Source organism: Prinia subflava, chromosome 2 (assembly GCF_021018805.1).
Source record: "Prinia subflava isolate CZ2003 ecotype Zambia chromosome 2, Cam_Psub_1.2, whole genome shotgun sequence".
NCBI classification, from domain to species: Eukaryota; Metazoa; Chordata; class Aves; order Passeriformes; family Cisticolidae; genus Prinia; species Prinia subflava.
The window spans coordinates 54,365,257-54,378,268 of record NC_086248.1 but is presented as its reverse complement, the minus strand read 5'-3'; the positions used below and the strand labels follow the sequence as shown (position 1 = coordinate 54,378,268).

General features: G+C 37.9%; 1 protein-coding gene across 1 annotated transcript in view; it reads right to left on the bottom strand.

The window, feature by feature from the left end:
* The window catches only part of LAMA2 (laminin subunit alpha 2), a 337,526-nt gene that overhangs the window by 37,074 nt on the left and 287,440 nt on the right, over positions 1-13,012 (bottom strand). Inside the window, exons 43-46 of the mRNA XM_063389975.1 lie at positions 10,366-10,548; positions 7,492-7,646; positions 5,702-5,845; positions 4,674-4,807 (exon numbers count right to left, since the gene is read on the bottom strand). Coding sequence (XP_063246045.1) covers positions 4,674-4,807; positions 5,702-5,845; positions 7,492-7,646; positions 10,366-10,548 — 616 coding nt within the window. The remainder of the gene's footprint in view (positions 1-4,673; positions 4,808-5,701; positions 5,846-7,491; positions 7,647-10,365; positions 10,549-13,012) is intronic.

Genomic DNA, 13,012 nt, shown 5'->3' with positions numbered 1-13,012 from the left:
TGCATCAGGCACAGCATGGCCAGCCAGGCAAGGGAGGGGATTGTCCTGCTCTGCTCTGAGCTGGGACAGCCTCACCTTGAGTGCAGGAGTCAGTTTTGAGTGCCCCAATATAAAAAAAAAAGACACTAAAGTATTAGAGAAAGTCCAAAGCAGGGCCCCATTCAAAGCCAGAATGGTGAAGAGTCTGGAGGGGAAGCTTTATGAGTAGCAGCTGAGGTCACTTGGATTGTTCAGCCTGAAGGAGACTGAGGGGAGACCTCATTGCTGACTTCAACATCCTCATGAGGGGAAATGATGGGGCAGGTACTGATCTCTGCTCCTGGGATCAGTGACAGGGCTTGAGAGAACAGCATGAAGCTGAGTCAGGGGAGGTTTAGGTAGGACACTGGAAAAATTTTTCATCCAGAGGGTGGCTGAGCTCTGGAACAGGCTCCCCATGGAAGTGGTCACAACAGCAAGAGGGCCTGAAGTCAAAAAGCATTTGGACAATGCTGTCATGGTGTGTCTCTTGTGGGTGTCCTGGATAGGGCCAGGAGTTGGCCTTGATGACCCTGATGGGTTCCTCCAACTCAGCATATTCAACAGTTCTATGAAAAATTTGTGTAATGACATGCAGTGTTTGCTCCTGAAGACAGGCATTATATAAATGAGAGAACTTTAGCAAGTCATCAGCATTAAATTATAAACTACCAAGTAGTACACTCTAGTCCTTGACTCCTTGAAAGCACAGAAAATCTTCACTGAAAAGCATGGCTTATATTTGCTACAGTACTTTAAGACTGAATTTTGCTGAACTAAACTAGATGTGTCTATAGTGAACTTGTGATTTATGCATCCTTTGTCCTCAAAAGAAGGGCACTGCTTAAACTCTGTCACTAACAATCAAACCAATGGTAATATTTAAATCACAGTTGATTAAAGTCACAACTAATCAGGTCCTGCTCCTAATTGAGGCCTGCTGAAGTCAAGTAACACTGATCTAGTGAGTCTCAAAAATATTCTCTCATCCATCTGACTGTTACACAAAATTGACATTATTTGCATGTTGTGAACCTGCTTTGAATCATTTTGTCACATACTGTTATGCCAGATTTTCCTTTGTTAATTGGCACTTGGATTGATTGCAGTTCTTGATGCCAATCAGATCTGCTTCTGTAAGCAGGTAAGTAACTTGTACATGACATTTGCTAAACTCCTGTACCATCAAAGTATAGGGAATTCCTTTAGATAGTCCTATAGGAATAAACAAATTTTACTTCAATTTCACTTTAAAAAGTTCAAGGTATTTCCATTATAGCATCTGAATATACAATAAAATGCAAAGGATCAGTATGCTTTAAACAAAAAAGGCGGTGAAAGTTAAAAGTGTCCCTGGAAAAGTGATGTAGTAACTATCAATTTAGTCTAACTAACTGGAAATTTTGGTGCATGCATAAACTGACCATCTCTGATCATTATTCAACAGTCAGATTTTTCACAGTTAGACTTCATTTAGAATGCTAAGTGAACTTGAGAATTTTCAAACCTCTGTGCCACAACATCTCTTCCTTTTAAGGCCCTTTGGGATTCTTAAGAACAGCTATCAACCTATGGTAATACTATCATTACCCCATTTCATTATATTGTCAATCCTTGTCACCACTGAAAACAGCAGCAAAATTCAGTAAGGCTAGAATTTCATCTTATAGCCTCATGCTAAGCAGATGCCCTGTTGCAGCTGCTCAGGCCATTCTACCAGGCTGAAAAAGTCTGTGACTGGAACCAAACAGAAATTTGGAGAAAATGTGTGAGGGAATGAAATGTGTAAAACTCTCCAAGAGGTTAGGAAAGGAGTTAAGAGTAGAACTATCAAATGGACTAAAATGTTCAGAGTTGAAGACTCTTCCATAGGGTACATGATTTGTGAAGTCTGCCTTAAGAATGCAAAATCAGTCCCAAGCTCTTCATCTTAATCCCACAAATCCGCCTAATGCCTCTGCTATGTAATTCTCCTAAACACTGCTCTGTACTTCTGATTTGTGCAGCTGTAATCATTCTAAATTGCTGACCCAGCACTTTCTTAGAAACTAATGGTATGCACATCCTATATATCCAGAACAACCAGCTAATAGGTAATGGGCTTTTGTAGGATGTGTGAATTTTATACCATGCTCTGGCTACATATTCTGCTGAAGCAGCTTTCTTGTAAATGAAAGCCTGGCATTACTGTGTCATGAAGCTGCTTTGGTATGCATAATATGAACTGGTGAAGATTCCAACAATTTGTATTATACTCCAGTTTGTATTTTCCTAGCAGTATGGTTTCATTAAGCCAGCTTCTGAAGACCGTGCTACAATTTTATTTAATTCTCTGCTCTGAGTGGCTGATTTCTGTGATTTCTTTAAATTATTTAAACTGAATGCCATTTCCTCCTCTGGGAGCTATGCATGTTACCAGAATTAGAGTGCTTTGTTTTCTCTCTCCTTCATTCTCTCATTTTCTAACTATATTATCCATTCTGTGTGTCGTGGTTGGGGGGGGAGGTAAATTTTTCTAGGGGGATGTAGGCAGTCTAATCAGTGATCAGCTTTTCTGCTGGCACCTGGGTTAGTCACTCAGAGGTTTGGACACGCCTCTGAGGACACAAAGAGTTAAAAGCAAGAGTCTGGAGGGCTCGGCCTCTTTTCAGATCTTAGTTTCAGCAGAGGGACGTGTCAGGCCTCCTTCCCCCCTGCCCAGCCACGAGGCTGGGTGGGGGAGGGGAAACACGTGGTCGGCTCAGGTAAGCCAGAGCCCCCGGTGGGGGGAGAAGAGAGAGGACAAGACTGGAACTGAGCTGCCCCGTCCAGGATGGAGGGGTAGAAAACTGTAGAAGTGCCTTCTGTATGTGCTCACCCCCCTCCTCCCCCCAAACTCCGGGAGAAGGTGCCCAGCCACGTGGGGGTTTGCGGAGCCTGGGAGTGCCTGAGCCTGCAGCCCTGCTGAGAAGAAACTGTTAACCCTTGCTTGGCAGAAAGAAACTTTTCTTAGACATTGATTCTCATGACTAGTAGTTTTTGGAGAGAGGAAAGCGGTCTGAGACCGAGATGATAAAGCATGATTAGAAGGAATTCGATAGAAGAATGAGAGGAGTAACCTTCTGAGCTAAAATTCTCTTGCATAATGTCAGCCATAGACTGAACTTGAGTCTCTTTTGAACATAAACTGCATTTTTAAGTAGATGCAGCTGCCCCTTGCTTTTGCTACAGTGACTGGCACTTGAAGAGTTAGAGCGAGCAAAAAAAAGAGGGGGAGGGTGAGGTGGTGCCCTCTGCCCTCAGGGCAGACCTGCTCCTGGAACCCCGGCCCCTGGGTAAAAAGGGGAGAGCTCAGCATGCAGCATCCTTAAAAAGCCCTGTATGCAGTTTTGGCCTATGAAACAGCGGTGAGAGCGCTAGACATAAGAAAAAAAAGAAAGTGTCACCTTAGCAGACTTCTCCGAGCAGTGCTATAAGTGACATGGAAACACATAAGGGGTGGACCCGTGTTTTCTAAAGAACAGTCTGTGGTGCGAGAGAGACTCCTCTCTCCCTTGCTGAATTGAAGATTAGTTTTTTGAGTGGTGATTGTTTGATCTAAAACCCAAGGGTTGGTCTGTGAAGAGTGATGGGTGGAGAGGTAGAAACTAGGAGAAGAAATGTTCTAAGAAGTTTTTATTTCTGTCTCTGTGTGTGTTTAAGAGTATTTCTGTCCCTGTTCTTATGTAATTAATAAAGTTTTAGTGAGGTTTTTTTTGTTTTCAAGATTTAAGCCTGCTCTGCTCTGTTCCTGATCACATCCCACAAGAGTTGTTAGAGAAAAAACATATATTCATGGGTGCATTAACATCTGGCCAGTGCTAACCCATGACACTGTGTTTAATACTATGTGAAATTAACTGTAATGATGAAGGAGAAATGACTCAGCTTTCTATCAAATTACAATACAGCTGATGTTATCTAAATTACTAAGATCTATTCAAGATAAAGGCTATAGAGTTATGCAATCCTTTTGCTGTGATTATTGCACCATATGCCACGTGTTTGCTCTTAGAATGGAAAATACAAGCTTCGACTAACGAATCTGGGATTTCAATATTTATGCATCTATATTTCTAAAGTTCAAAGGAATACAATAACTGATCTCAAATTACAAAATATATTTTAACTTTTCAGAATATTTCCTCCAATTTTCATGAACTGTATCTTTCATAAATATTTCCAGTTTGATGAGACATTTTGCCTATGGGAATGGCATTCTGAGTAAGAATCAAGATACTGCTGTGTGACAGACCATTCACTTGCAGTACTGTATCAAAACCAGAAATTCAGAAAAGCTGCTCCTTTTTAAAATTCAAGGAGAAAAGAATAGTAGTTATTTGAGTGCCAAAACCTTTAACTGATTTTAAAAGTAAGCTAGTTGAAGAGGAAAATCAATAGAGTGATAGATAAACAAAAGGGAATACATATAAGGAGTCATGGATTGTTGATGCTAGAGGGGAAATATGTGATTAAAGTAAATTCTTGACAGAGAACAATTGACATTTCAATAGTAACTGTAGTGTATACTCTTTTGGTACTAATGGATGCAGGTCCAAAACCTTTTGTCAAACCAGACTAGAATTTCTCACAGTAGCAATTTTTTCTAAAATCTTGGAACTGAAATATTTACTCACCTAGAGGCTTCAATCCGGTACCAAAACCCATCATCAATGGTCAGATCTGGATATTCTACCCGTCCAACGCCAGATCCCACATCCCACAGGAAGCTCACCTTGCCTTTGCGCATCTCTATGGCCAAGAAGTCAGTCTACATGCAAAATAGGAAAATAGAAGTGATCTCATACTTTAGTTAAGGAAGTTTCCTAGAACTTTGCACATTTCAGGAGATCTAATGAGGCATGAGAATCCCACACAGTAGAGAATTAACATTAATTCTCACATTGTTCTAAAATGACACAGTCTTTTTCCTGTTTTTAATGGTTCAAACAAGGAATCTTAAGCTAAAGACAGAAAATTATTTCTCTCAGTGATATGCAGCAAATGACTGGCAGACTTACAGAATGTTAACATTCCAGCCATCAATAGAAGGATTTAACTCAGAGGAACACTCTGAAACATCCATTGGATGGCAGAAAGACGTTGAAATACATGATGCCATCTAGCTTTTTCATTTTGTATTAGATAAATAAAATACACGTTGGAAATGTTGGAAAATAGAATACTTTTCCCATTTACTGAATTATTATTGGTTATTCTAGAAGTCTGTCTGCTGTAAGTCTCATGGGAAACTAAATCATTCACCATTATTATGCTTGAAATTGTAGTCTTGACTTAAAATTACGATAAATAGGAGCTTTGACAGATGCAATATGATTAGCTACTTCGTTCCCTAGGGAAAACCCACAACCAACTCCAAAATTACTCTAGTTGCACTGTGAATTTTAAAGCTCTAATGTAGTTCCTGTACAAGCCTGCTATTTCGTATCTAGTTAAAATAAAGATGCATGTAAAAAATTTGCTGGTCATATTTTAGAAATCTCTGTATTCATATCAAAGACAGTAAATGCCTAGATTATTTTACACCCTCAACTACTGCTTTGAAGCCTCTGGGTGAAAAAGAAAGTCTTTCTCATCTTCTTTGTTTGTCAGTCATCTGATTTGATTGAGCAACTCTGACATGAAAGGCAGGAGACAGACTCACAAACTTGGCACTTCCAAGGTAAAAAAGCAGATTGTCAGCAACTACAGTCTTCACATTGAGGATGACGGTGTTGTATGTTCCCTTCTTTATTTCTGGTCTGTATGTGCGAATACAGTTGCCTCCAGAGGACACGGACACTTTGATCTTCAAAAAGAGCAAAACAGAAAGAATTCAGTTCACTGCTTATTATTCCAGAATTAACCATAATTTCTTCCAAATAATTATAAGACAATTACAGTTCTTTTTCCTTCACATTTTTCTGTTACATGTACCGGGGAGTTGCTTGGATATGCGAAGAAGATAAAAATGGGATTTTCTTTCTGGGATTGTTTAGTAAAAGGAAATAAAATATCCTTTTGAAATTCATATTTAAAGGATGAACTGTGTAGATTCAAAACAGCTAGAAGATATACTGGTCTAATGCAAGTAACACTGGCATTCTAGCAGTACAGATAGTCTACAAGTAGAATATGTAGCTAAGAAAATAAGCAGCATTCCTGAAGGAATTACAGCATATTGCTGTTGGGTAGTCATAATTATCTATTTTTCTCTCATAATATCTTTGATTATGGCAATTTCAGACACCTTTTCACAATTATTTTTCAACCCACAGTTATGTCTATCACTGCTTTCACACATTCCCTAATGGAGCTGGCATTCATAAGTTTTATTTCCATGGCTGAGTGACACATGCGTTTGGATCCATGTATTGGTTTCCTCAGGCTCTGAGCTGAGATAAAAACACTTTACTGTTTGTTTTCATAATGCCAGCACAGACATAATGACAGCACAATGGTCTTTCAATCCCAGCTAGACATGTTTATGCATTAGAGGAAATGTACATAATAGTACCACCTTATGCTTGTGGCAAACTCTGCTAAAAAGGAGATCCATTATAGGACCAAACTCCTAATTTCCTTATCTCAGAAATGCTGAGCAGTTAAGTAATTCAAAGCCCTCAGAGAGAAGATGAATGTAACAAAACATATCATTACTGTAGTCTGTCTTTTTGTTCTGTACAGATTTCATCACATACATGGTGAAAACTTCTATCACCAGTATCCTACTATTTATCCTATCACTTCTTTCCCAGTATCCTATTTTTATGTTGATTTTTTTAAACTATCTTTCGACCATATTTGAGAAAGATTTCTCAAGTACCATCTACAAGATTCTTTTTCCTTTGCTATTTAAGTCACAAGCTGAATAATCTCAGTATTAACCAGATGATACTAGAGTTGACAATATTACTGAATCAGGGAGATGGATTCCCAAATCACTAAATGCACTAGAAATATATTGTTAAGTTCAAGTCTTAAGTGCTGCTACTGGAGAGAGAAAAAATAAAAATATGGGAAAAGCAGATATACTCAGCAATTTCAGTGAGTCTGAAGTGGTGTCATGCTTGAGTAATGTAAGTTCTATGAAAGGAAATCAGGGGCTTAATATCAGTGCTGAAGCAGAAAAATACATTTTTGTTTTCACAACAAATCAATGATATTGTGACTCTTCTGCTGTGCAATCACCTACAATACTTCTTAAAAATAACCTTTTGAGATCCTACAGATGTTATTCATTTAACAAGTGCATCTTTTAAACGAAGAAACAAGACAGAGTAAAAATCATCAGAATATTCGATTTTTTTTCTGAGAAATTATACTCCATTATTTGCTCTCTTTACACATGTTTAGAATTAGGAAGGATTCACACTGTAGAAAAGAAATAAAGAGTAGAAAATAAAATCCCATCAATACTCAAAAGGTCAATTTTGTTTGAGAAATGGGACTTACCGAATTGGCTTGCTTCCGAGCTTGGTTTATCAGCTCTTTTATCTGAGAAATGTTTTTCCCTAAGTTATCCTGGAGTTCTTTGATTGGCTTGATTTTATCTAGCAGGCGATCTGCTTCCTTTTCTAAGTTTTTAATACTGGAATCTGCATCAGCAACTTCATAAGAAAGAACAAAGCAGAGCTTTAGAGAATAGTGTCAGAGACTAATTATATATTGCAATAATAAAATCCAAGGAAATTCTGCATACACAATGCTCAGAAGATTGTATATGAGACTATGAGGTACACACAGGTCAGGAAGCTCCCTGAACAGAATAAGGCAATTTTAGAATGTTTAGAATCAAGTTAAAGTAGCAATAGCTGCAAACACTGGTGTTAAAGCAGGATTTTGAAGATGTAACTATCCTTCAGGTCAGGATGATAGTTATGGAAAACATTTGCTGTAGCAAAATACGTTTATGTATGAACTATTTGCTTTCTTCTTTAAAAAAAACAACTAATTTTGAAGAAAATGCTGGATTAATGAAAACTGGTTGGTTTCCATAAGCAGCTTCTGAAATTACTGTGTTAAAACTAACTTGAAATTAATTCTTGAACTAAAATAGGTACAAATACAAAAAGGTGTTATTCTGGTCACAAGCTTAAAATTCTGTATGTGTATTGAAAGCAGGTTTAAAAACAGTGACAGTTAACTGCAAATGATTTTCTTTTTTTTTCAGGTGAACTAAATAATTTTACCATGACATTTTTGCCCCTAGAGATACAACTAGTGAATAGTACCCTCTCTTTGGCAACTCATCAGTAGATCTAAGGATTGCAACACTTGGTTTGCACGAGGATGTGGGTTTTTGTGGATGACACTAAAAAGGACAAACATGCATTTACCAGAAATATTTATGTTATATGAAAATAACAATAACAAGAGCAAGAGCAATAAAAAGAATGCTTAGATAAAGCATAAAAATTGCATATTTGATTTTTTACCCAAACACTCATACCAAAACCTTCAAGATGCTTCTTAAGGTTTCATGTAAGTTAAACTAGCTACCAAATCACTTTATCTCAAAGTTTTCAAAAAGTAACTATTTAGCTATTTCAATGAGTAGTGAAAACACAGAGGACCATGCAGAGGCTTTGGTGGTAAGCAGTGAGCCATTGTTTACTGGAAAATGCACACAATAAGCTGCAAGTAAAAAAAAACCAACATACGTACAGATTTCTGCAGGCAAGATATGGAGACAAAGGAAAGAGAAAAACAGAGGATAACATAAGAGACAGAAGATAACTTAAGAGAATGTTGTGAAGATCTAAACAGAAATGGAAAGTAAAGTAAGGGACAGGATGAGTCTATAAATAACTTTTTACCTACGAAATAGTTCATATCTATCAAAATGAGAATTCAGCACCTGAATTTTGACATAGAGAGGCTATGCCTACTTTAGCATTTAATCACGAGTACCAGCCTGCTCACTTCATACATCTGGAATGGTTCACCCTACATTATTTTAATTTCATTCTGTAATCTGAGTATCCATCAATATTTGGAGAATGACCAAACTGTACTTCTGGAGAACATCTCACAGTTCAGCTTTATCTGACATGAAACAGTTTGCAAGCATTAAGACCACTCTTCAATACAAACAAAATAATGGTGACTGAGGGCAATCAAGATATTAAATTTCAAATTATCACTCCTAATCTCAATTAAAGTGCTAATGTACACACAGGCTCAGAACACTTGAGCTGGGACAGATGGCCTAGTCTAGATTCAGCAGTGCCAAGAAACTGCTGCTCTAAGACTACTTCTCAGTTGCTTCCCACTACCCTGCAAAAGATCTTACAGATCTACTGGTTCTACAGCCTGCTGTAATCTAACCACACTATTTCAGTCAATAACGTCTTTTCATATTGTCTAAACTTGTATGCACTCAATGGGAATTGTAGTGGGGCTCACATGTCTCAGCTGTTGAGCGGTGGGGAACTTGCAATAGGCAGGGAGTGACAAACAGCCATTGGGATTGACTTTTTCACTTGTACAGCAACTTTGTACAGCAACAGCTGGCAGAGGGTATTTGTCCACAGAATGAGAAGGACAGCCTCCTAAACTGTACGCTTTTAGGTGCTCAGCTTCATCAAGTTGATGACAACAATCTGAGGAACCCAGATTAGCTGAGAAATTAGTTCTTCAGTCATTTTCTAAAGACACTCTAGTTTGGTCGCTGTATACTCCTGTATGAGAGATGGTCTAGAAATCTAGAAACCATAAAATATATCACATAAAATTCATTTTTATCCATCCTAACCAAAGTGAAAATGCTAAAGTATTTGTCACATTTAATAACAGAATTCATGGCTAAAAAAGAAGAAAGAAAAGCTGGCAAAATCTCATTCTCAGAATCTTTCTTTTTTAAAGTATCTTCAGTGTTCTACCAAAAATAGTAACGAATATGAAAGAAGTCATGCATTTCTCCCAGGACTTATTATCTGATTGACTGAAGACAGATTTAGTGTAGGGTATTTTTCTTCAATCAGGCAGTGAATTGCCAGTCAGAATCTTTGATTAGTCACCTCCTAAATACTTTAAAAACTAATCTGAGGAACAAATCTATCCATAACATATTCATTCTGCTGACATAAGCTTTTCTTGCAACTACTAGCACTTTTCTTTAAGATTTAAAACTCTTTTCACAGAATTGTTAGCATTCAAAGGGACCTCTGGTCCCTTTTCACGTATAAGAAGCCCAGAAAATAGAAGCGATAGCTCTTTTATCCCAGCATACTGTAGTAATGCTATGGAAATGAAATTCTGGAGTGTCTCTGTTTTGTTTTGAGATATGAAAAAAAACCACCACCAAACAACCAAAAAAGATCTTACTGTTCTTGACTGGATCCTTTACCACTGCATTTGTTTTGGCCACATCATCTGTAAGTTTACTGTAGTTTTTCCTCAAGCCCAGGAGATTCCGATTGAGGTCTTTAATCTGGGCCAGGACGTCATTTGCAGTATCGTTGGCTTGTCTTGCCTTGTCTTTGGCTGCTTGTACCTTTACAGCTGTATCTGTAGGTAGAAAATGATAATGAAATGATTGCTCAGAGTGCAGAAGTAACTTTTTTGAGTAAAGATATATATTTGTGCTTAAAAAACTCCACCTTTATTTCTGACGTTTTGACTCTGAAAATCCCCCAAAATACAACAGCACCTCAGAAATATGACAGAATCTTTAATAAACCATTATCATTGTCAGTCCTGACAAGAGAAAGAAAAGAGAACCCTGACTGCCTTTTTTCATCATATGTAAATAATTCCTTTCGGGTCATTATTAGAGGTCATGCACCTTTCTGGCTGAGTGAAAGTTGGAGTTACTGTGTTATTCCTTCTGTTAGTCCCACAGTTATTTTCAGCCACCCCTTAAATTATGCCATCCCTGCACATGTGGGTCCTTGTCCCACATGTGATCTGTCTATCTCATTCTGAATCTTTCTCCTTTTATTTGACTATTTGTATAGCAGGGACATAAGAATTATGAGTTAAAGCTGCTCTCTGCTTTCTCAAATCAACAAGATATATGATAGGGTCATTTTCTCTCCCTTCCTCATTTGATCATTTTCCTGTTGGACAATTAATTTACTCCATTTTCTTATCCATGCCATTTATTTGCTCTGAATTTCATTCTCAGTACTCATCTGATTGTTTTTATGAGTGTCCTTGTGCCAAGAGTAAGCACCCTGTAATTCTAATCTGCCAAGAGTTTATTACATTGCTAATGATTGCATAATTCATATTATTTTTACTCATTCCATATTTCGTATTCTGTGTCCTGAGGTTAACAGGCCTTACAGGTCCATTTTGGTTGACTGGGACATCTATCTGTGCTCAAGACAAATACCCACATCAGTATCTTGACCAAAACCCAAGAAATGGTACATGAAATATTAAACCACTTATTTTCTGAGTGCTGATTTCAAGGATTATTAAATCTAAACCAAAACTTTTCAGTTAGCTGGAATTTTAAAGCCATAAAAATGTACAAGATTAATAGTAAACTGTTTTTCATGCTAAGGGTTTACTAGCAGTCTGAACGTTCCAAATCATCAGAATTCAGGCAGAATACAGATTTTCTTCAGAGATTTTCCTTAAGGTGAAACTTCACTTTATGAAGTGCTCCTTGGAGAAAAATTCATAGCAAAATAGATTGATTTAAAACATTTAATATTTTAAAGCATTTGTTTTCTCTTCCACTATCCATTGTAATGAAAGTGCATTGTAGCTCCCTGTCCTTGCTATTACAATGCAAAGTAGATAACATCCCAGGACTTTGGGATTTTAATGAATATTACATAAAAAGTCTATACAGAATGACAAATGTGCATATATGAGAGACACTGAAATGTTGGAGGTTAATGACTCAAGCAATGGTCCATTGGCAAAAGCAGCAGGTTGCTATGTGAAGGTCAGAAAACTCCTAAACTAAAAGGAGGAGCAGAGTTTTTGGATGTGTGGTGATGAAACCTCTGATATGCATAAGAACAGCCCAGATGTCTCACCTATCACCAGAGGATGATCAAAACAAACTGACCTTTATCTAGCAAGGAGATATTTTTTGAGCCAGATTAGGAAAAAGGCCAATAAGAAGCAAACCCTGTGGAGCTCGGATAATGCTTTTTATCACGCCAATATCCTCCCTTACACAACTGACTGTGGTGTAAAACTCTCCTGCCTGAGGGCAGGTATTGGGACATTCACCCACAGGCCTGAAGGTGTTCATCCCTTCTGGGAAGACCTCACTGGCCCAACTACACGGGCGAGAGTAACAGCAGTCATGTCTTAGAAGAGGTCAAAAACTGCCAAAAAACCCAGACTAGTTTCTGAGGCCTTCCACCAAAGGACAGCACATGAGCCACAGTATTGCATCAGTGTAAAACCACCCTTCAGCGGAGATACCTGAGAGTCCCACCTGAACATGAAGGTACCTTAACCCACAGAACTTTATGTTGTGAGGGGTTTTCCTCACCCTGGATGGATCAAGACTGTGACCATCACTTTGACCAAGGGACATATAAACTGCAACAACCAAGTCTTGTTGATGCATCCACATGTGATGATCCCACCCCTTGTGGGTCACAAGAACACAGCACTTCAGAGTCCAGTTCTAAGCAACTTACAGGCTAAAACAGATGTGCAACACCAAACATTGGCTGGAAATGTTGAGAGTGGGGTAGAAAGGTAAGACAAAACCCAGCAAATTTCACCCTGCTTTTTCTGTGAAGTCAGTAAGGCTTATTCTTCTTGGGTTAAATCACACTGGTGAAATTACAGTGTTTCATTAAAGAATAGCTTCAAAAAGACTTTTCACATATAAACAAAAGACTATTTTGTTTAATTATTTTCTTTCAGAAACCTTTTGCAAACTGCAGAACCATGGTGCCTTTTACCATCCTAAAATTTTAACTGATACCATATAAATCTTTTCAGTTCAGTTTTCTCTGTCACATTGCTCATTTTTGTCTTGTAACAGCCAGTG